The 23,548-nt window shown below is 55.1% G+C and overlaps 1 protein-coding gene across 1 annotated transcript in view; it reads right to left on the reverse strand.

The window, feature by feature from the left end:
- Positions 1-212: 212 nt before the first annotated feature.
- Positions 213-23,548, reverse strand: part of TCF7 (transcription factor 7) — a 31,871-nt gene continuing 8,535 nt past the window's right edge. The window contains 10 exon segments of the mRNA XM_058736292.1: positions 213-1,670; positions 1,672-1,725; positions 1,727-1,895; positions 3,004-3,076; positions 3,872-3,920; positions 4,449-4,556; positions 4,655-4,817; positions 5,423-5,542; positions 8,365-8,455; positions 9,289-9,400. Coding sequence (XP_058592275.1) covers positions 1,554-1,670; positions 1,672-1,725; positions 1,727-1,895; positions 3,004-3,076; positions 3,872-3,920; positions 4,449-4,556; positions 4,655-4,817; positions 5,423-5,542; positions 8,365-8,455; positions 9,289-9,400 — 1,056 coding nt within the window. The 3' untranslated portion in view covers positions 213-1,553.

Raw genomic sequence — 23,548 nt, forward strand, 5'->3', positions numbered from 1 at the left:
GTTAGGACCAAGGCTTGGATTAGTAGTTTACACCTAGAATGAGCTTAGCTCTCGGGGTTGCAGCAGGGAGGTGAGGTGGACTGAAAGTCTTTAGAATGTGTGTAGCATAATAGAGAATAAACCCCAAGTTTTATGGCTGTGGGGAAGAAAAGTAGTCTGTATGCTCTGTTACTGAAACAGCATATTCCTCAGGGTCAATTTTGAAAAAGAAACCCAGTAAAAAGTATCTTTATTCTCATGTTAAAAAAAGTTTTTGTATGATGCATTAACAATACAAAAATATTTTGAACACTACAATAGTCCTTTTTCTCAAGACTTCTTGCAACACTATACTAGAATATATGATCTTTGGATTCTGAGAAGCCAGTGGCTAAAGTAGGAACTATGAAGGCTTTTGTTGAGGGGTGTGTGGGTATAGGAACAGCCCTTTTTCTTTGGGTTCAGGCTATATACAGTGAGGAGGAGACAAAAAAAGTTAAATTAAAAGTTTGTTTTTTAAGGCTCAGGCTTGAAGCTTGGCTCAGAAATGGGTTAAACTAGGTGGTGGTGAAAACCCACTGACCACCACTAGAGGTTCTCTGGGCTCCTTGCTTGGATGTTGATGGTCCTCCTTCCTGCAGCCCCTTCGGGAAAGTGAAGCTGAAGCGATTTCAGTGCTGTAAGGTGAGCGTTGGGGGTCATGAGGTTTGGTTTGCCCTCTTAAAACTGCCCAAGAGCTGGCTAGACTGACCTGGACAAGCAGGAGCTAGAACTGTGACAGAGGCTCTTGGTGTAAGGGAGGGATGCATGCTGGATTTGAGGCCATAATTTCTTTTGAGTTCAGTCACTAGTAACAGGCATGGGACCTTGGTATCAGAGCTTCTTGGGAGGTTGAGTTGCTCTTGGAAACATATCCAAGTAATACGAACTAGAGCCAGATACCTCTCACTGCCCATACTTGCCTGATAAGGTAGTGTCAGGTTATTCCTAGTGCCTGTGGTAATAGGCCTAAACTTAACCTGTTCCATTTCCTCCTAGTCTTGTAAGCTCTTGAGGACACGGCAAAAGGCTTACTCTGGTCCAGTTTATGAATAACTCCTTTTCTGTCAACAGGGCTTCTCCAGGTTAAGAGAAGCATCATTGTCTTGAGCATGTGGTTGTGACCATGCTCACATGTGGTTTTGTAAACCAGCTCATTCTTGGTCCTTGAAGTGTGTGGTATGGGGAGGGTGTGGCAGTGATGGGACCAAGGAGGTGTAGGGTGGGGAAAGCAGCTGGGCTTAGTCCAGCCTATCTGTGACCTATAGTAGAAAAGCAAGGGAGGCAGGGGCATCTGGGCAGCAAGATAGAGGGTAAAAGGAACAGATGCAGGCTGCTGTAGGCACAAGGGATGCCCTTAATTAGATGACACAATGCAGATCTGATTCCCACCATTTGGCGTAGTTTGAACTGATGGCCCCGGGGTTCAGGCAGAAGTTGTGCAGCCTCGGAAGTCTCCTGGGCCCGGTCCCTGAGAGGGAGGTAACAGGGCCTCTGGCCAGTTCCCACGTGCTTTGGGGCTCTGTCGCTTCCTCTCAGAGGATGAGCCCCTGGTGGCAGCCACGTGTCCTGTACATGCTAGGCTGCCTGTCTCTGAGATTCCTGTCGTTGCAGCTGTGTACTCTGCAGGACGCTGTGGGGGGCCTGTTGGGGTCCAGGGGGCTGGGAGGCTGAGAGCAGCCGAGAGACCTGGTGATGTAGGCGCCGGCTCCGCAGGGCTAGCAAGCAGTTCTGTGGGAAAGTGGGGTAGCAGGAGGTATGAGGGCGAGTCCTGGGGGGCTGGGGACCCGGGGCAGCCTAGAGCACTGTCATCGGAAGGAACTGGGCTGGGGCAGCGGCCTTCTCCGGGTAAGTACCGAATGCATTTCTTTTTCCTCCTAGGAATAGTGAAGAGAGTTATCTGTAAACAGAGGGTGAATTCATAGTCATACACCACAACCAGAAAATGCTGTCTTTGCACAGGCCTGACCTCTTGTCCCCCCTCCCCAGGACTTGGGTGATGTGCCTGTGCCTTCACACCTAGTAGCACTGTGATTCTGCTGGGCCTGGCCCAAACCTGGAACAGGTGCAGTTCCCAGCGCAGCCACAAGGTGGCCCAGGAACCTTCTGTAGGCTAGCCCTGTGGGCTGCCTCGTGTTTTCCAGGGGAGCCATCTCCTAGTTTGGGCCTTTGAGCCCCTGCTTCACGTGTTTGTGGGGCTCATATCTGCATTAAGGCAAAGGACTGCAGTGCTCATAGTGGTGCTCAGGCAGAGCAACACAAATAGCCTCCCGACGTGTGTACATATACACACATACTCCCCAAATTCCTTTTTGCCCTTGGAGAGGAGCATGTAGGCACTTTGAGGGACTGGGCAATATTTCTTAGAGTCCATGAGGAACTACCAGGCCTGGCCTCAACCAGGCAAACTTTTGCCATGTGGTAAGCATACCTTCTTTTCACACAGGCATTTCTCTGTTGTATGGCAAAACACACATTTAGTGCCCCAGAGCCTGGTATGGCCCTTTTGATAGGACAGCCCAGGTGCACCCCTGTTCCTGTCTCCCTGCCTCTCCCATCCTTTGGTCTCAGTACAAGCCAGGTGGTTCTCTACTACAGTCACCTTGATTTTCTTAGATTTAAGGGTTCCGGATAATACAAGCAGGAATCCCAATTTGAAGAAGTGAGGGAACTGGTGGACCATGGTGAGTTCTAGGCCTGGTAGCAGGGGCTTAGGTCACCTGAATGAGGTGGATGATAAGGCCTGCTGTGGATATGCTAAGCTTAGCGTCAGACCATCATTAACAGAGGACTCCAGGCACTAGGCACCAGAACTACCTTCTTGAATCTGTCTCTCCACCTCATCCTTCGGAGGGCAGGTGCTCCCCAGTGTGTGGTATGCGATGGGATGGGGTACCAAATGAGGGCTACAGGCCTAGCAGAACATGTGCAGAATCGGGGAAGCAGCTTGAAGCAAAGGGAGGATGGTGGTGGGGACAAACCCACCTGCACGGACCACACCAATCCGTCTGCTGGTTGAGGCCAAAGCGAGCACGGCATTTCTTAGGCGAGCCAGGGTCTGCTCACAGCCATGCCAGAGGGGCAGAGCAGGGCAGAGGGCGAGCAGGCAGGCAGCAGGGCAGAGCAGGGCCCAGAAAGAAGAGGTAACATCAGTGTCAGCCAGTCACAGATACCCCATAGGTCCCATGGGCACAGGGCCTCGCCATGGCACAGCCAGCCCCGGTGGGAGCCCCGAGACCCAGAGCCAAGGTATCAGGAAAGGTGGACACCTAGCTAGGCGGTAGAGGCAGTGGGAAGAATGGTGGAGGTGGGGGAAGGAGGGGATCCTATCATGTTGGCTCCTCTCAGGTTGCAGCACAGGAGCAGTGGGAGAGGAGCCCAGGGAGGCCCACGGTGATCCAGCCTCTTCTGCCTCACTGCCCCCCTCCCCCAACTCCCTGCGCAATCTGCCTGACCCACATCCCCCTCCTGCTGTAGCTTAAACCTAGTCTACACACATTTTCAGATGGAAACTTAAGCTGTGTGACTTCTGGACCTAGACATGGCTGCACCTCCACCCATACAGACTGCTGCCCATTGTGGCAGAATCGTAGAGTCCATTTCTCCTAGCAGCGCTACCAAAGGTAGTAGACGTGTGGCAAGGCAGTACACCAGTGTTAATTCTGGTCAAAGAACTCAGTACAGCTATTCTTCACAAGGGTATTTGACTTACGAGAAGTGGGCCTTGTTTCCAAAGGGCCCAGGCCTTTGAAGGTATGTGGCTCAGTACTCTGTCCCTCCCTCTGGGCCAGAGCAGGGTGCTCATGAAATGTGGGCTTGGAGGGGAGTGTGCACTGCTGAGGGAAAGCCTCACCTGTGTTGGACTCCTGGTGCTTTTCTCGTGACCGCCTCTTTTTCTTCCCCTGCAGGGAATAAAGGGAGGGATGCTTGGATCTGGCAGGTGGTCCCTTTATAACTCCATTGAGTGAGTGGTTGGAAGACCTGCAGCCTTGCTTGCCTGTTGCTGAGATTCTGGGTACATGATCCCTTCTACATGGAAGGCCTAGTATTTGACTGCAATTTTTACCAGGGTACCATGGGAGTTAGAGACGACTCCTCCCTCTCCCATGCTGGTCTCCATTTTGAATGGAGAAGACTTACAGGGCCCCATACGCCCCTCCTGCCTTTGTGGCCAAATGCTGCACAACAGCCCTGAGTGGGGGGAGTATGTCCTAGGTGGAAAAGAGGGCATGGGCCTGCCTTTTAGGGCAGCTTCCCTTGTTTAGCTGGCTTCGGAGCTGGCCAGGTGAGGCCTTGAGCCCTATACTGCACCTGCCCTCTGTATCTGTGCTTTCAGGACAGTGGTCTGCCTTTCCCCGTTGAGACTGTGGCCCGGGGCATGGCATCTTGAAGGTTCCCCTACCCATCCCTGTCTGTCATCGGACACTCACATAGTTGTCCCGCGCCGACCAGCCTGGATAGAGCTGCATGTGCAGCTGCCTCTCTTTTCGGGCCAGCTCATAATACTTGGCCTGCTCTTCCCGAGACAGCGCGTGCCACTGCAGCGGGAAAGGAGAGGTAGAGATGGTGGTGCATCAGGGAGTCAACAGGCAGCACCAGGGGACAACCCTGCCAGCCCACCTGCCCGTGGCCTCACCCTGCGGCCCAGGATCTGGTTGATGGCAGCACTCTCCTTGAGTGTACACTCTGCAATGACCTTGGCTCTCATCTCCTTCATGTACAGCATGAAGGCGTTGAGTGGCTTCTTGATGGTTGGCTTCTTGGCCTCTTTCTCTGCCTTGGATTCTGCCTGTGTCTTCCTGAGAGGCACAAGTCCAGATCACACAGGAGCCCCCAGTATCCAGCTAAAGCTACTACCTTCTTCTAGCATGTGTCCAATGTGTGTGCCAGTGCATAGAAACTAGGGTTTTGTAAATGGTATCTTTGTTAGTTACTCCAAAATGGGTGATCAAAACTAAGTAACTTCCTTACAGAAATACTGCACCTAAGTAAGAAAAACCTGTTTAAGGACTTCACAACCCCTCCCCTGTTGGCTCAAACTAAATCTTTGTTCCACACCCCATCCATTCCCTCCTGCTTCTAAGGATCAAAAAACACTGGTCAGGGGCACCCGGTTGGCTCAGTCGGACGAGTGTGTGACTCTCGATCTCAGGGTTGTGAGTTCAAGCCCCACAATGGGTGTAGAGATGCTTAAATAAATAAACTGAAACAAAATAAAATTCTGGTCAGTGGCAAGAACAAGATGGCTTGACCAGAGGCCCTCTCTGGCAGTCCCTGGAGTTTCTAGGCAGCAGGCATGGAGCCTGGCACGAGGAATGTTTTCCCTGGCAGATCAACAGATGGGAGCCTGAGATCTGCTCGCGTGTTCCCCTCCCTCTTCCACACTGTGGGCCTTTTCACTCACAGGCTACGGTCATATGGCTGCAGCTCCTGCTTGCCTGAGGGAGGTACGATAGCCGGGTGGGGGATGGCTGCAGGGTGACCAGGCACACCGGAGCCTAGCATCAGGGATGGGTGGGTGAACCTAAAGGCAGAAGGAGAGTTAAAATTGAGCCAGGAATGTAGAGTCCAGAGCTTTGGACACACGGAGCCGCCTGCACAGTACACGATGACAGATGAACAGACACCCCACCTCCAGTGGCTGGCACACGAGTACACAGATACACACCAACACAAACACCTGCTTCCAGAATGTTACAGACACCGCAGAAATCTGTATACATGTCATTCAGGTGGTTACTAAGTCCTAAGTAGCTCTGAATCTGTTCCCTTACCTTGTGCTTTCACCAGCTCAGCCTCCTGAACCTGTAGCTACCCCGTGAGCTTCCTTACTCTCCTGCTTGAGCCCTGCAGGCCTCCACACAACTCCCAGAGTGACCTTTTAAACACTTGAGTGCTCTTGGCCCCTCCTGCTGAAACTCCCCCTGTTGCTCACAGAATAAAACCCAGGCTCCTCCGAAGGACCTGCCCTGCCTTGAATGAACGTCTCTGCTGACACTTCTTAGCTCCATCTTTTCCCCTGTTTTCCATCACTTTCCATTCCTAGCCATCCCCAACTAGTGCTGTTCCCTTTGTCCCCTGTGCTCAGATGTCATGAAGTTCTTCCAATCTGTGTCCCTGCCCTGGCTGGGGTCTGGTTAGGGTTTTCCCGTCTCCCAGATAGCCCATTCAGCTGTCAGTGCTAGGTCCATACCTCCCACCCTGGGCTGTAAATTCCAATAGGGCTGGAACTGTCTGCTGAGTTCCTTATTCCACACCAGGTCTGAGTCTGTTACTGAGGGAGTGTGCAAAGTGAAGGGACACAAACGTATACACACATACCTTTTACTTCACTTTTTTGTTGTTCTGTGGAAACCACCCTGCCCTTGCTCCTTTCTCTGAGCAGGCAGTCCCCAAGGGCCTACTGTCACAGACCCATGTAAAAGGTGATGCCTCAGCTTGGGCAGAGCTCACGGAATGCCCAGGAGAGTTGGCTTGTCCCGCCCTTCAGCAGGGATGCACAACACAGGTGAGTGCACACACACCTGCACATGGGCTGATTCACACGTGCAGAGGCAGGAGCACAAGCACGGGTGTGCACTCACTGGCCCTGGCTGCTCTAGGGTGCTCGGCTGCATGGTATGACCTGGGCTGAGGCCTCTGGCTCTCCCACCGGCTTCATTCTCAGGCACAGGGCAGCAGGGGGCTGCAGAATGACAGACGGACGGATGGACAGACAACTAGCACAGGGCAAGCACGGGCCTGGGCACGGCCTCATGTGGGCTCTGAAGCCTGGGCAACAGGAAGCAGGAGCCTGGCTGCAAGGTATGGGACTCACCTGGGGTAGGGGGCGCCAGGGGCTGCAGTGGGGGCAGGGAAGTGCTGTCTATATCCGCAGGAAGGGGACAGGGGGTAGAGAGGAGGGCTGGGCCTGTGGTTGGGAGAGACAGCTGTTAGCAGTCTGGCTACTGGCCAGATGTAGGGAAAGACTTCCCCACCTTGCTTGACCCATAGGGTACGGCAATTTGGCCTCCACTAGGACTCCTCCAGCATGTATATGAAGCATCTGCCACTAGAGGGCAACCTGTGCTGCATGTACTTCCCTCTACAGACTTGTACTGGTGCTTAAAGGGCAGAAATGGCAGTATTCTCCTGGGACCCAGCTCAGTAGACCACCCCCCCCCCCCACCTCCCCTACCTCCAGCTCACCTCCAGCCTTACTTCCTAAAATTTCCTCATCAGCACAGCATTGATACCTGTCCTAGGGCTTTTGCAGTCACTGTTGACACTGACTGTTCTGCCCGCTTTGTTCCCTTTCAACTCCTGGTCTTTGTTCAGCTCTTGCTTAGCTAAATGACTTTTTTTCCTAAAAGCCCTGGAAATCCCAGGCTGGATGAGGCACCCCTCTGGGCTCTTACAGTCCCCAATAAAAGCACTGCTAATACTGCCCTGTAATTGTTGGGTCCCTGACCTGGGTAGTACACCCAAGGATTGGCAAACCCCAATCCTGGGAGTATCTGTGGGTATACTCCTGACTGGTACTGAGGATGGAGCACTGTCCAAGGAGAATCTGGGAATAGAAGAGTGAGCTGAATATGGATAAAGAGCAAGTGGAAAAGGGCAGGTGGGCCTCAGGTTGGACCTCTGGGCTTCCCTACCTTCCCGGGAAACCAAGATTTCCTGCTGTGGGGTGCTGCCCCACCCTGGAGAGGCTAGAGACGCATCCAGAACACACTGTGGTTGATGAGCAAAGGACCAACCAGCCCGCCAAGACCTGGCTCCAGCTCCAGACCAGCCCTCTGGCCCACACCTAGGTCTACTGACTCGAGGTTCAGGCTGGCTTTTGCTGGCCCAGCCTTCACTGACCCTCTAAGCAAGCTTTTCAAGGAGCCGGCCAGGGGCTTGGAATCAGGCAGGCACCAGAGGGGGCAAAGAACACTGTTCCTCAGGAAGCTCAGCCAAGGGACCAGTCCCCAGTAGGCAATGGGATGAGTGTTGTATCCCCCCTGCCCACCAGGTGGCTGAGAGGCAACAGCCTCTTGGGACCATTCATAATGCCCCTCCCTGCTCAGGTGGGCCTGCCTTTTCTTCCTTACATACTCTCTTAACCCTGAGTGGCTTGGTGCTCCCCACCCCTACCAAGTCTCTCAGACATTGAGGCAGATGTTGAATGCAGGAGGTCTCGACCAGGAGCCAAGGGCAGCGTGCTGGGCTACATGGGCAATGAACAGAGCTGCCGGGCAGCTCCTGGTACAGACGCAAGACCTGGCAGCGGGGTGCTGTGAGAAGGACGGAGAAGGAAAAGGAAACGGCAGGTACGGGTTTCCCCAGCGCAAGGTGCCCTCTTCCCACTGGGTTCACACTCACCAGCTCACAGTGTGGGGAAGCTGTCCCATGCTGCCTGAGGTCAGAGAGTAGAAGCCAGAGAGGTCAGGGGTCTGCAGAGGCCTGTGAACTCCTACAGTGGAGAGGGGCCGAGTAAGTGATCTATCCTGACCTGGAAGCCACTTCTGCTAGTTACTGCCTCCTAGGCCTTCCTGTGGGGCCTCTCCCACCTCCCATTAGCTAGAGGACCAGACATACTGGTTTGTTGAGGACTGTTCCAGTGTGATAATGGTACCCCGTTTATAGGCTAGGGAAGCAAGGGCAGAGTGGCAGGGTGACTAGCCTAAGGATACAGGCTGCCAGTGGGAGAGCTGGAGTCACTCAGGAGTGGGATGGCTGGGCCTCATCATGCCCCGGCCCGCTGCTGGTCTTCAGCTGGGGCCTCTAAGCTGGGGGCTCTGGCCTGGCTTTCTGGGCAGGAGGCAGGCCCCCTGGCCTGGACAGCCAGGGTTCCACCCGCCCCCTTTGGCTCCCCAGAGTTGAGTCAGCAGGTTTCCCACAGCCGACAATGGCTGATTTCAGAATGACTTTCCCTGAGGCTGAGGTGAATCAGCCATCACAACCACCACTTTCCATTTTCTCATTGAGGGGGGGTGGGCAGGGAGGGAAGGATACAGGTTTTACAGTCTTCAGTTTTACATAGATTCCTGCTCCCATATACTGGCACTGGGAGGTCATTCAGGATGTGGGCTCCTACCTCAACCCGAAACCTTCCAAGTTTGACCTAGTACCACCTGCTCTCAGGCTCCCAGGCCATCTTTCTGGCATTTTTCTTGGGGTTTTGAGTTTGCCCAGCCCCAGGCTTTCCAGTTGTTAAAAAGGGGCTAACCCCCCTGGACCCAGAAGCCTAGGACTTGGCCCCTAGGCTCTGGGACCGGCAGGCCCCTCCCCTTCCCAGATCCATACCTTGCTTCTGGCTGATGTCGGCTGGTGCAGGTGTAGGGTGTGGGCTGCTGAAATGTTCATAGAGAGGAGAGAGCTGTGGGACGCTGTGGGCTGGCTGACTGGCCTTGTTGTGCTGAAAAATGAGGAGGGAGGGTGTGAATGTGGGGAGACCCGAAGGAGGAAGGCACAGGGCTGGGGGCATACATATAAACAGAGCCCCTTTTAGCTGTGTGGGTAGCCCAAATGTCAAAGGAAAGTGGGGGTGGTTAAAACCACAGGCCTCAGGGGAAGGGGCACCACTCAAGACATCCTATGTCTAGTGGCCCTGCCCACAGCCCCCCAGACTTTGCTCAAGCAATCCCATCACCTACAGAGTCTCTTGGTTTCTGTATACTCAGTTCCAGGAGGTGCACCTCTCCTGTCCAGGAAATTTCCTACCTCTAGGTCTGAGACCACCCCCCACCCCCATTTCTCTGAGGCCCTGTGGCTTGTATGGGGGCGCTTCTCATACCCTCCAGCCCCAGACACCAGGTAATGGTCTGAAGACCTGGCTTACCCCAAGACAGCCTGGAGTTCTTTTTCCTACTTCTCCACCCCCAGACTTGGGGGTCCTAAGTCTGACCCTCTGTTCCACCTCAAGCTTAACAGGATTTGTGGGCACAAGGAAGGTTCCCATTAGCACTCTAACTCAGAGCAGGTGGGTCAGGTGGGGCCAGGCTTCCTCCAGGGCCGACCCACCCAGCCCCCACACTTCCTGTCTCCTCAGCAATACAGGACTCTTACTTTTCTCACTAGTCACATGGATCTGTCAGGAGATGACTCATGCTGGGAAGGGGGCTCCCCGTACGACCCAGCCACAGGGAGGTGCTGCTTGGGGCCAAGGCACAGCTCTGCACATCCCCAGTGCACATCTGCACAGTCCAGGACCCTGGAAACATCATCTACAATTGAGGCTCAGCTTCCACTTGGAAAAGTTCACCTGGGGGGATTCTGCTGGCTAGGAGCACAGATAAGTGTCTTTTGACTCCTGGCACAGAAGAAACGGGACAGCTTTGGAGCACGACAGCCATGAGAGGTTGTGGCCTGGGCTCCTTGCCATCCTGTGGGTGAATTTAGCCAGACTCCTTAACATCTCTGGGCTTCAGTTTCCTCTCTTGTGTAATGGATGGGGTTCACGCTCCCTGCATCACTAGGTTTGGGGAAGCTTAGGGTAGCTTATGGTGAGGCACAGGTCCCTTGGGTTTGGCAGTCTGTGGTCCAGGGTGAGGTGAGAAAAGGCCAGGTATGAATTGTGACTCAGCCAAGGTGTGAGGCTTCAGGGGGATACAGGCTCCCACACTTCCTGGCAACTGCCCTGGCTGCCCTCTTCCCCACATTCCTGCCTCCAGGGGAGCTTGAGGCTGGGTTCCAAGTTGTAGCATCCCTCCCGGCAGGGCTTGGGGAAGTTACCGACACCGCCCACCTGTTCAATCCCGAGCTCGTTCATCTGCCCACTGAGAACCTTACATACCAGGACCTTCTGTCCTCAGACAGGGGTTGGTGTCCCAAAAGCAGTGGCAGCTTTGTGGTGGGCATGGATGTGTGGCACCACAACCCCTTCCTGAGCACCTCTCCCTGGAGCCTTCTCTTGGCTTCCTGGGGCAGCCTAGGAAGGAGTCCCCACTGTGAGCCTGAGGAGGAGTCAGCTGACCACGTTTGTATCCTGGTTCTAACGTGTGTGGCCTTTAAGAACTTACTGTAATACCGGAGCATCTGTTTTCTTGTCAAATGGAGATGATCATAGGGTTGTTGTAAGAGTAAAGCCACAGGATACCCAAGAGCTCTATTACCCAGGTGTAGAGTCACGAGGAAGGGACGTTCTGGAAGCCCCTTACCTGCACAAAGAAATGCTACTCACAGTCCTTCCCTGGCCCTGTGGTGCTAGCCTCACATGGGCCAGACGGTTTTGGTCTGAATCCACTGGAGGGGATTTGCCTGGGGACGGAAGACCCACCTGGTAGCCTACTTGGCAACATCACCCGGGGAGGCCATGGTGTCTCCAGGCCCTGGGTACTGGGACTTTACTGCTCCTGTTCTAAGGTTTCCTGAGCAAGCTGAGAGGCTCATGCCACACTCTGGCCTTCTTTATCCCCAGAAGTGACCGCAGAGTCAGAGTCAGAGTATGTGTAGGAATGGAAGGTAGAAAGTAGGATCCTCGGGCTGGCAAGAGTGGGTTCGAAAGGCTGTGGGGTATGTGGACACCTGTGGAATCCTTCACGTGTTGACTGCCTGCAACCTGTGAGGTACTGTGCCAAGCACTTTGCAAGCCCAGGCTCATTCCCAGTAGGGTACCAACAGGCTGCCATTTCTCCCATCTGTAAATCTTCATCTTCCTCAGCCACCACCTCATGTCTTGCTCCCTTTTGTTGCAAACCTCAGGAGAGCCATCGCCATCCTCGGCTTCCTGTTCTTAGTCTTGTGCTCCTGTCAGCCTAGCCAATCCCCTGCCCCATCACTTCACCAAATGGTGCTTGTCAAGGTCCCCAGTGACTGCCACGCTGCTGAACTCAATGGTCAGTTCTCAGTCTTCCTCCTACCTGACCTCTCAGCAGCACTGGACACAACCGATTTCTCCCTCCTCCTTGAAAGACTTCCTTTGCTTGGCTTCCAGAATGCCACACTGACCTATTTTCTTCCAAGCTCAGAGGCCATTCTTTCTTGGGCTAATTTCTGGCTCCTCATCTTCTTCCTGACCCCACCCAAGATGGGCCCTTGGCTTTCCATGTACCATCCTTTCCAGAGTGTTCTCATCCAGAGTGGTAGCTTTAAATGTCCTCATCTGATTACTGACATTTCTATCTCAGCCCCTACTTCCCCTAGGGAACACCCCTCCCCGAATGCATACTCACCAAGTCTACCCAAAAGTCAGAAATGCTGCCCAAACCCATTATGGCCAAAGCAGAGCCTCTGGTGTGCTGCACCAAATGCTCCTCTCTGTCTTCCCCAGTTACTGGCAATGCTGTCCTTCCAGATGCTCAGACATCTTGGAGTAATCCTGGACTCTCTTCTCTCACACACATCTCCAATTTGTCAGGCAATCCTAATGGCTCTACTTTCAAGATAATTGAGAGCCCACCACTTCTTCCTATCCCCAACTCAGTCCAAGCCCCAGTCGCTTCCCACTCAGACAACTCCAGTAGCCTCTTGCCCTCCGCCATTCTTCCATCCAGCAAACCCGTGCCTCAGATCACACCATTCCCCTGCCCAGAGCCAGAAACAGCCTTAAATGACCTACAAAACTGTGTGTGGTGAGGCCCACTCTCTCCCTAACCCGACTGCCTCCCTCTCTTCCCTGCTCACTATGCCCAGCATTTCCCATGTGTGCTTCAGCCTCCAGCCTCCAGCCTCCTTCTCCAGTTAGTGTAAGGATACATATTTTTAATTTTTTTATTAGAGAACACATGCACATGCAAGTGGGGGGAGAGGGGCGGGGTGGGAGAGAAGGGAGGGAGGGTGAGAGAGAGGGGGAGGGTGAGAGAGGAAGGGAGGCAGGGAGGGAGAGACAGAACGAGAATGAATTAATCTTAAGCAAGCTCCAGGCTCAGCATGGAGCCTGATGTGGGGCTCAATCCAACAACCCTGGGATCATGACCTGAGCCCAAACCAAGAGTCGGATGCTCAACGGAGCCACCCAGGCACCCCAGTCTAGTGATAATTTTTAAGTGAGCCACAATGAAGTGGGCTGGGAAGCCTAGCTCTAAGGCTCCCTGACCTTTACATCAACTTCTTCACTATAGAATCCTGGGTCATTATGCCCCTTGAAAAGCGATGAGAAAATCAGCCCTGATTACCTCACTGATCACAGATGCAAAAACTATGTTAGAATTTTGGAGAGCAGCAGCCGAAGGCCTAGGAAGCTTCCTGGAAGCCTCTGGGACCAATTTATCCTGATAGGCAACCAGGACAGTAATAGCCAGACAGCATCAGCCCTGACCAGGCCTTGAGACAGGGAGACAGGGCAGAGACCGTTCCCTCAAGAACCTGGGACTCTGGTAGAAGGCATTCCACCATTTGCCACGCCTGGAGCCCTGGCCCATTAGTTGGAATGAACTTCCTCCAAAGATCCCTCCGGCCTGGGGGCTTTTGAGTGTAAGTAAGCTCCTGCTTCAGAGAAGGCCTTGCCATCTAAGTCCTGGTTCTGGCTCTTTGGCCCCCAGGAATGTAAGCCTGGCTGGGGAGTGGGACCGTGGGAAGGAAGTCTTAGAACCAGAGCCTGGGGTCCAAGGTGCCAGCTACAGGAGGACAGTCCCACTCTGCCTAGGAAAAGGGTGGTGGTGGGGGGGGGCGGGTGGAGGGAAGCCTGCTTCCAGGCAGGAGAGGGTACCTCCACAGTACGTTTCTCAGCAAACCACCCTTCTTGGGGAGAGCTAGCTTTGGCCAAGAAACCATGGAGAGCCCCCTCACCTGAGGGAGGACCAGAGCTGACTCTCCTTGGCCAGGCTGGTTAAGCCCCAGGTTGCAGCACAGCCAGGCTTGGAAATCTCAGAATCCAGCTCAGCCTACGGTCTCTGGCCTGGGATGAAGGTGGACAACGGGTATGGAGGGGGTGGGAGGTAGGAGGCGTTGCCCGATGGTCAGAGGGCTTATCCTGTCCACCAGCCTTCCCTGGGAACTGGGGAAAAGCCTCTAATTAAACAGGAGTCTGCAGCCAAACCCCAGGAGAGATGCCAGGTAGGCAGGGGTGGGGCAGAGAACATGCCAGCAGCTAGAGGCCCTGAGGTGGCCAGGGATCCAGGGGAGGGCACTGGCTCGGCCAGTCCTTCCCACGTTTATGCATGCTGCCCCCCAGCCTCACACTCCCTGGCCCCCTGTGTCTGTGGTGGTAGCCAGGGGGAATGTCGGGCATAGGGCCTGGTGCCCCACACCCCCCTCAGCCAGTGGAACGTCCCGCTCCACGGCCTCAGCACAAGGCTGTCCTGGGGCCAGGCTGCCCAGACAAGGTGGGGTTGCCTGGGGACTAGCATGTGCATGAGGAACCTGATGACTGGAGCTCCTCTCCTGTCCTCCCTCTGATGATACCTGCCTGGCAGGCCTGGGTTGACTGTCCCCATGGGGCCCTGAGCATCTCGACTATACAACCTCACCTCTCTTATGTGAGGGTAGAGGGCCAAGGATAGACCTGGGCACTCAGGAAGTATTCGCAGCATGGTGGAATTCATCAGCAAATCAAAGACTCAACAGCAGCCCATACTCCTTGGTGAGGACACTCCAGGATCCCCTTCTTTGCCTGTGTCTGCACCCTGTCCCCCCCAAACACATAGCCAGACTGCAGCACTACAGAGCGGGGCCAGGACCCGGAGACCCTAGGGCTGGGAGGCTGTGTCTGCTATTCCTCCTGCTATTGCATTGCTTTGACTGCTCCTAGCCACTCCAACTCCCAATCTGTTGTCCCAAAGGTGGCTCTCAGCCTTCAGGGACATTCTCATTAGCCCATGGCTAGAAATTCCTCTCGTTGAGTAGGCAGGAACCAGGAAAGGCGGGGGGGGGGGGGGGGGGGGGGGGGGGGGCGTCCAAAGGTAGGGTGGGACAGGAGGAGGGAGAAATAAGGGACTCCGGGATAGGTCTCTTCTGCTCTGAGGTTGAGCTTGGGCCCAGCTGGGCTGCCCTGCCTCACCCCCTCGCCCCCCTACTTCCTGCAGGCTCAGGTGAAAAATAAACACAGTCGGCATTTTCCCTGCAGACCGCAGCGGTCTGCTCACAGGCTGTGTGCACCCTGAGAGCCCTTGCCACCACCAGCAGAGAAACTCCCTCACCTCTGACGGTTGACTCTGAAAACCCCCAAACGCTTGAGCCCCACAACACTTTCCCAGTGAAGAAAGTTGCTGCTTCCTTGGGCCTCACGCCTGGGGGTGGGGGAGTGTGTGAGGCCTGAGTGCCCCCCCCCCCCCACCGCGCTGGCCACCTCCAGCAAGCCTCCCTGTGGCAGAGACGGTGCCAGAAGTTCCCGCCCTCCTGTTCCCCCACCCACTGACACACACACACACACACACACACACACACCCAGATTCTCTGTTGATTACAACTGGCAGACACATTCAGTCTGCTTTCATCACTGAGTGCCTGTGTGCCAGCCAAAAAAATGTTTCAGGCTGAGAGAAAAACATTTTCCAATGATAAATGAGTGGTTACCATGTCTCAGGCACAGTTCTGAACACCTTACAGAGTTTAACTCCTATGCTTTTAAACAAACCTAGGATATAGGTATATTACACCCATTTGGTAGATGAGGAAACTGAGGCACTGAGAGGTCACACAGCTTGCCCAAGATCACACAATAAGTGGCAGAGCTGGGATTCTACCTACTGTGCTACAAAGGCCTTATGGTTGGTCATGGACAAAACCTGGGGGTAGAGGGGACGGCGTGCCAGTCCTCACCCCAGTTTCCTTTCTCCAGCCTGGTTGGTCAGAGTTCCCTGAACCAGTGCCTCCCTCCCTGACCCTAAAAATGCTTCAGTGGGTTCTGGGACCCCTGGGATTGGGAGTTCTGGCCACACCACCTGCCTACCTACCTGCCAGGGCTGCTGGCAACCAAGAGCCCGCCTGGTGGCAATAGCTGGACATGGCTCCCCGGCCTTAGTGCACGTGCGCCCCACTCATCCTCGACCAGCCACCATCCAGCCACGCTGGCTTGCCCTTCTCCCGCCCTGGTGCCTAGCTCCTCTCTGCCTCAGCGCCTTTACCCACCCCTCCTCCTCCCCTCATGACTTTCCATGCTTCTTCCGGCTCCTTGCGAGCCTCACTGCTCATTCTGACCTCAGTCTAAGGGTCAGACTTGCAAATGACTGGCAGAGGATCCACAGCCCAGCAGGCAGAGGTGCCCACATGGTGCAGAGGTGGGCCTGGGGGTGCCGGAGGGCAGCACTGGCTTGTTAGTCATCTCCACCTGTCCAGGTTCCGTACTCGGCAGAGGGAAGGCCTCTGGAGTCCCTGGTGCTCCAGAACCTCTGCGTGCCCCACCCACTCATCTGCCATGGAGCCGACTGCAGTCACCCAGTTCCTGGCTCCTTGTTCCCTATGCCTGTGTTGGAGCTGGAGAGAGGCCAGTGGGGACGAGCCCACAGGAGTGGCAGATCCACACCTCAAGCCTCATGCTCATTCCTGGGCAGAAGCTGACTGGACAGAAAGGTGGGCTACTGATACAGTATAGCCTGGGCTTCAGTTCCGTGGCCCAGCGGCCCTGCACAATTCCACACACTGGCCGTGCTCAGAGCCCCCTATAGCTCTCCCTTCTCTTCCTCACACTGTCAAGAGCCAGGCTCCAGCTAGGGCCTGGCCCTGAGCATACACTCTGACCTTGATCAGTTCCTCCTGGTTCCTCTCCCAGCTCTAGGGCCCACCAGGTAGCCCCACAGCTCCCTCAGACCTGTGTGTGGAGCTAGGGACCCACTGTCCAGCACCAGTGGTTGCTTAAGTCCCAAGGAGTCTGGCCAGTTGCTGGTGGGATGCTCCCTCAAGGCCTGGGACCTGGAAGATGAGTGTCCCAGAAGAAAGCAAGCCCCCCAAGACTTTCCAGAGGAGACTTGTCTACGTATCAACTGAGCCCGGATTTGTGGATTCCTGCAGACCCTCCCTCTACAGATACACCCCAGCAGGGCTCATGCGGTTTTATCCCCAGCCCCCGCTCTGGGCCCTAATGCCCAGGACATGGTGCTCTCCAGAGGACGGCCCGCGAGCTCCCCACCCACAGCGTGCCGGACGCCTTGTGCCAGACACCCGCCGCAGAGCACGGAGCCGTGGCCGTTTGGTCAGCTGAGCTGGAGGCCTGGGGGGTGGCTGGGCCACACCCTTGTGGACCAGGAGGCTTGGGTCCCACCTGCCAGCACGGTGCATTGCCATGGTTGCACAGAGCCCTGCCAGGTGCGTGTGGCCAGTCTACCAGTCGCCCGGCCTCAACATCAGATAACAGGGCCTTGCCACAGCAGAGGTGAGGACCAGAGTCCCTGCATGAGGCCTTGGCAAACCACAGGCCTGCTCTAGACCTAGCCTGGCCCCAAGGCACCCTCAGAGCTAGCTGAACCTCACCGAGCTGAGTGGCCTGGCCCACAGCCTCCAGTGGTTTCTATGCATTCGTTTACTTGCGCTTTCCTTCTTCCTCTTTGAGGTGAACGCCCCTCAGGACAGGATGTTTTTAGAGGAAAATATAAGCTTCCGGGAGCTGCTGCAGCTGAGCTGCTAGTTGATGCTACCGACACACCGTATGTGGTGATTCTACAGCAGCCCTGGGGCTGGGCATCCCTGCCCCCTCGGCCCTCCCAGCCCCGGGGAGGTCTCTTAGCCAGCTCCTCTTCAGTGCCCAGCTGTTCAGGAGCCCACCGTGGGCCAAGGCAGGCCAGGACAATCTCAGAGCTCAGGCAGTAGGGAAAGCAAGGCTCTGCAGAAGGGGCACTAGAGGAGTTCAAGGATGATTTTCCCCATAGGAGCAAAACCAACAGGCTGTGTAGGAAAGGTAGGAAGAAAAGAGCAGAGATGCTCATTTAGAGATGGCAGCCCTCATTAGGAACAGCCTGCTGTATGCCCAGCACACCGAGTTCTACTCCCTGACCAGAGTCTGACCAGTCTTCCCTTGTCACTTTAGGACACGTGCAGATCTTGCAGATGGGGAAAGGGAAGCCCAGAGTGGTTAAACAACTTGCCCAACGCCTCATGGCAAGTAGCGACAGATCTGGATTGGAATCCAGCCCTTTGGGATTCCTGGCCAGAGATCTTCACCACTCTGCAAGAGGCCTCACAGTCCAGGGGTAGTGTGCCAGCATGGAGACCACACATGTGAACCCAGTGGTCCCCAGATTCCCTTTCCCCCACTCGGTCTCCCCACGCAGACGTCCAGCCCATAGGGGCCTGGGATCTTTGACTTTGCCAGTTAACACCCTGCCAAGAAACTTTCTTGGCACAAACCGACTAGTGGTATGGCTGTGACCTCCACCTAGCCTGTATGAAGGATGTCTTCACCCTGTCCTCACAGGAGGTGACTCAGTTTCTCAGTCATCAATGACTAAAGGAAATGTGAGAGGTCATCTCTCCACAGGGTCTGGCCTGTGCTCATCCCTCCACATGTGAAAGCAGGGGGTAAGGATAGCTGCTGGCAACTGAGGTGGCTCTCACGAGGGCCTGGCACTGCCCAGGAGGGAGAGGCCGGAGAGCCTAGGCAGAGCCCAGAAAGGCGGAGGGCGATGGTACCTCCTAGGCAGGCGGGGGTGGAGACTTGGAGATCTTGTCCCCAGCCTCAGCCCTGCATTTCTGACTCTGATGAATTCAAACCAGCTTCTGAGGAGCAAAGACAAGATGAGGTCTCTGGTCTGTACTAGCTCTCTGTACCAGCCCCAGGAGGACAGTCCTGCCCTGGGGCCATGGTCAGGAAGCTCATTTGGGTCTAACTTTTACAGCTACTGCCAATTAAGACCCTTGGGGCTCTGCCTGGACCGAATCCAGCGGTTTATCCAAAGGGAAACAAGGCACAGAGCGGAAAGGAGCTGCTGCAGGCTTCGCTGCTCACACCCAAGCCCTGCAGGCCCAGGGTCCGCACAGGGAGGGAGGCAGGGCTGCTCCACCTGCCACAGCGGCCCTCTGAAGGCAGAGCCCCCTAATGAGATTAGTTAGGGGGTTCCAAAAACCACACCAAACAGTTCTTACAGATACTCACCTGGGTGTAACAGAATAAAAATACATGGGAGACAGGGAAATACCAAATTCCGAGCGGGTGAGGAGTGGGGAGGGAGGGGATAGGGGCAGCCAAGGGGACCCAGCTGGAGCTATAAAACCCATTTTTTTCAAAAAGGAGTGCACAGATATGTTGTCTAAGAGGCAAGGGAGCATGGAGGTAAGGGCAGGAAACACATGCCTGGGTTCAAATCACTCCACCAGCACTTCTAAGGTGCACGTCTTCCCATGCCTTGGCTCCCCATCTGTAGGCCGTCCACATCTCACGGGGTTGACGTTGGGATTAAATTAATAAGGAACAAAATAAAAGAAAAAAAGACCAAGGCTTTTCAGGAAAGCCAACTTTGTGCCAGGCTGGGGCCGCGGTCCTTGACTTCCTTTGGACTCCTGCCTGATTGCTATCAGGCCAGACTGCTGAGCTCCTGACCGGCCTTCAGTGACCAGAGCCAGGGGACTGGAGGCAAAGAAGGGTGGCGATCCAAGAAAAAATGCCCCGGGAGGGCTTGCCCATGGTGCGGTGTGAGACGACACAATGACAACAGACACCACACACCCCCAGGGACACCTCAGCTTCCTCAGTCAGCCCATTCCCAGTGACTCAGGGCCTAGGACACCCTCCAGCCCAACCCCACGTCACAGAGAGGAGGGCACCTGATACAGACACACCCAACAGTGAGCTCCAACCTAAGCCAGGACCAGCAATGGAAGAGGGGGTCCACCAATGGACAGTTAAGCATCATCCTGCATCCTTTTGCCAGGCATCAAACCTGATCAATCTTAACTGTTATGTGGAAACATTTTCCAGGGCAATGTTTATTCTGGAAACCCTGGGCTCCTGCTTCCAACCAAGAAACACAACCCTTTTGGTCCTAAAAGCCCTGCCTTGTCAGACATCCAAGGAGGAAAGTATCCATCCCTGACCAGGCCCAGAGCTGTGATGTCATCATGCCCAGGAGGGGCACTGAGGGCCAAGTCTGTCCTTGGGGTCAGAGAATCCAGCTGGATTCAGCTCCTGAACACAACAGGAGTGGGAGTACCACTCAGCTTGGAGGCCTGCAGTGCCCCCATCACCACACACTTGAGAGCAAAGGAGCACAGCAATGGGGAACATGGGCTTTGAGGTAAAATAGACTAAGTCCAAGCCCTGATGCCAGGCACTAGCATGTTCTTAACCTCTCTGAGCTTCAAATCCCCCATCTGTAAAATGAGAGCAGTAATAGCATCTATTTTCTCAGCTTCTTGCAAGGACCTTGATACTGGGATTGAAAGCCCCAGGCACAGACCTGGCACTCGGGAAGTTCTCAACACATACACAATTGTCGCCGTTGTTATTCTCCCAACAACTATTTACTGAGCACCTACTCTGTGTCACACCCTGTGTGGGGCACTGAGATCCCCGCAGCAAGGAGGCCAGATATGGGCCTGGCCCAGTACATCTTCCCCAGCCCTTTCTGATCCAAACCACCATCCCTGAAACCCCATCTCAACATGGCCATCACCCCTTGTGGGCTCGGCAATCCCAGCGTCGTCTGTCCCTACACCCTGTGGACTACAGTCCCCCCCAAGCCCCACCCATGGGGCTGCCCACCACAGCTGGGCGGCTCCCACCCGCACAATGCTTAAAGCTGGCCAGCACGCTGTGGGGAGGCTGCCGCAGCCTGGCACACACGAAGCAGCCGCCCTGCCTGGACCCCGGCTGTACCCAACAGAGACCTCATTGCTGCTGGCACAAATCTCTCCACAGGCTGCCTCTCTGCATCCCTGAGGGCCCACCCACCCTCTGCCTGCCTGGCCACTGGGCCAGCCACAGAGCCATCTGATTTGAATGAAACTTCAAACTTAATGACTTTCATGCTGGTTATTTAAAACGCAATGTAATTTTCTTAAACACCCTATTATTTCCTTTGATAGCTACAAAGCTTCCCCCAATCCCATAAGCATGTTTATTTTTAGGGAAAAGAGTGGTTTGCAGTTGGTCATAGAGACCATAGGGAGAGGGAACCCACAGAAAGCAGGGCAAAGAGTCAACCATAGCAGCCTGGAGATCCATAGCCATCCTGCCTTCCTGCTGGGGTTGGCTTTCCACAGACACTACAGGGCCCTGGGTAGGCCCCTGACCTCCAAAATGCCAGCACATCAGCCAGCAGCCCTCCTGTCCACCACCTAACAGTGGCCAAGTCCGCCTTCCCGTGCTCCCCCTGCATGGGGCCCAGTGTTCTCATCTGTAAGACGGTTCTGCTGGCTTCCCAATGAGCCTCCCGCAGCCATTCCAGGCATGTGACAGGACTAGGAAAGGGGTCCCGGGGCCACCAACACAACCTCAGCTGCCTCCCTTCTGGCTCCTCCAGACATTCTGCCCCGGGTAAAGCCTCAGGGCCTAAAGCTTTGACCAGCTGGATCAGATCTGTGCCCAGATAAAGTGGCCCCAGGCAGTAGCTGCCCACACTGGGAGGGTGGGTGGGTGTGGCCCTGCCAGTCGGGGCTCCCTGGCAAGGAAGACGGCCCGGTGGTGGGTGTGCGTGCAGAGGTCAGCTGAGCCCCACCAATGCGGGGCGTCCTCTGGGAGTGGCTATTTTTAGATCCTAGGCTTTCATGTGGCCAAATGATGTAGAGTTTACAAAGCATTGGTAATGCGTTTCAGATGGCGGCCCAGCGGATCGGGAGGCTGGGCCTCTGCCACCAGAGCCAGGTCAGAGTTAGTCAGAATGCCTTCAGCCTGAACTCCCATCACCTGTCCCTCTGTCCCTCCCAACCTTCTTGCCTGATGGGGAAGCTGGCCCTGGAGCAGTCCTGGCAATGCCGAGCAAGCCCCACCTGATGCCCACCTGAGCAGCAAGTGTCTCCAGCCAACACTTATCTGAATGTCAGCAATCCTTCATGGCCAGGGATCCCCACTCCTGACTGAGAGAAGGAAACTGAGACCTAGAGAGATTAACAGATTTGTTGGAGATCACACAGCAAGGAGAAAAGTTGGGCCTGCCTTCTGGCTTCCCTGCCCATCACAGTTCCCTGCCCTCACGGGCTAACTGGGCTTTCTGGGAGGGGGGAATCTGTCAGCCCCATGTGGGCCAGCCCGGATATGGTGGGCTGGGGCAGCTTAACTACGCCAACCCCCAAAGCTCACTGTACTTGGGGCAGGCCACGTCCTGCCTGTCCACGCCTCAGCCACACACTCGTCATTGAGAAGAAGATAGTGTAGGGCCCAGACAACTTTCCTGTCTCTGGACAGAGAAACAACTGGGAGGGGTGAGGGGTAAGGCAAGCTTACTTGGCAGAACGTCTGCTTCCTCTGCCCTGCAGGGAACTCTGGCTGTGGATCAGCCGTGATGCCCATCTTCCTCAGGGGGGTAAAGCCGTGTGTACTGGCAAAGCCCAGGCAGTCGACCTCCGTGGGACAAACTCCCATGGGCAGCTTCCCCACAGGAGAGGGCCAGACTCACACCCATCTTGGCTCTGCACCTGGCCATGACCCCTACCCAGCAGGGACCATCCCTCACATATGAGGGGACTGTGCTAAGGGGAGCCCAAGGTTCTAGCAGCACCAGGAAACAACGCTATGACCAAGACAAACCCACCCAGGCTGCAGTTCAGAGACTTTGTGTATGCTAAGGCTGGTGTGGGCCACATTTTTTTAGGGAGGGAGGTGATGACAGGTCCAAACCCCAGGCTTCGTGGACCTGTAAACAGGCATCAAATTGCCTGAAGGAAGAAGCTAACAATGTCCTGGATTCTCAGAGACCCTCCCTAGACTGCTGGGGCCTCACAGTCTTGCTAAAGACGATGCTGGTCGGGGCGCCTGGGTGGCGCCCGATTCTGTGTCTCCCTCTCTCTCTGCCCCTCCCCTGTTCATGCTCTGTCTCTCTCTGTCTCAAAAATAAATAAACGTTAAAAAAAAAAATTTTAAAGATGATGCTGGTAAGAGGCGCTCTCTACATTGTGGCTACATCACCAATGTGCTGAGGGACCTGACCTCTGGGGTTCAGTTCCTCTCAGTAAACAGGGGGCCAAGACCCTGGACCTACGACTCTAGAGACTGAAAGACAAATGAAACAACATGAAAATGGAAACTTCCACCCCTGAGTCTCTGTTGCCTTGCATGTGCCAGCATGCTGGGTCTCCCTTGCCCAAAGCCCACCCCCTGCCTTGGCCTTGCTCACACTCCGCCTATCAGCTCTGGGCCTCCCAGCATCCACACTGCCCCAGCTGCTGGCTCTGCCTGCCTCCCCCTCCATGCCCAACTCAAACCATGCGCCAATGGTCACCACCTGGCTCTTCATTCTGCCAACACATGCATGTGCCTACCAGCCACTCCTAGGCTCTGGGACCAGAGCTGCCTGCATATCAAGGTCACCTGCTGGGTCCTCCCTGCTGGCTCTTCTCCAGCCTCACCTTGTAGTCTTCACAGACCCTGGGCTTTGGGCCACCCTTCCAATGACCAAGAACATACTGATTCCTGATCTGCTCTGCTCTGACCCTGCCCCGCAGAGCGTTCTCTCACTTCACCTATGCAGGTCCCGGCCAGCTGCAACCGTGACCTCTCAAAAAGCCTTCCGGGTTGCCCACCACTGGCCTCTCCCTCCTCACT

Source organism: Neofelis nebulosa, chromosome 1 (genome assembly GCF_028018385.1).
Source record: "Neofelis nebulosa isolate mNeoNeb1 chromosome 1, mNeoNeb1.pri, whole genome shotgun sequence".
In the NCBI taxonomy this organism is placed as follows: Eukaryota; Metazoa; Chordata; class Mammalia; order Carnivora; family Felidae; genus Neofelis; species Neofelis nebulosa.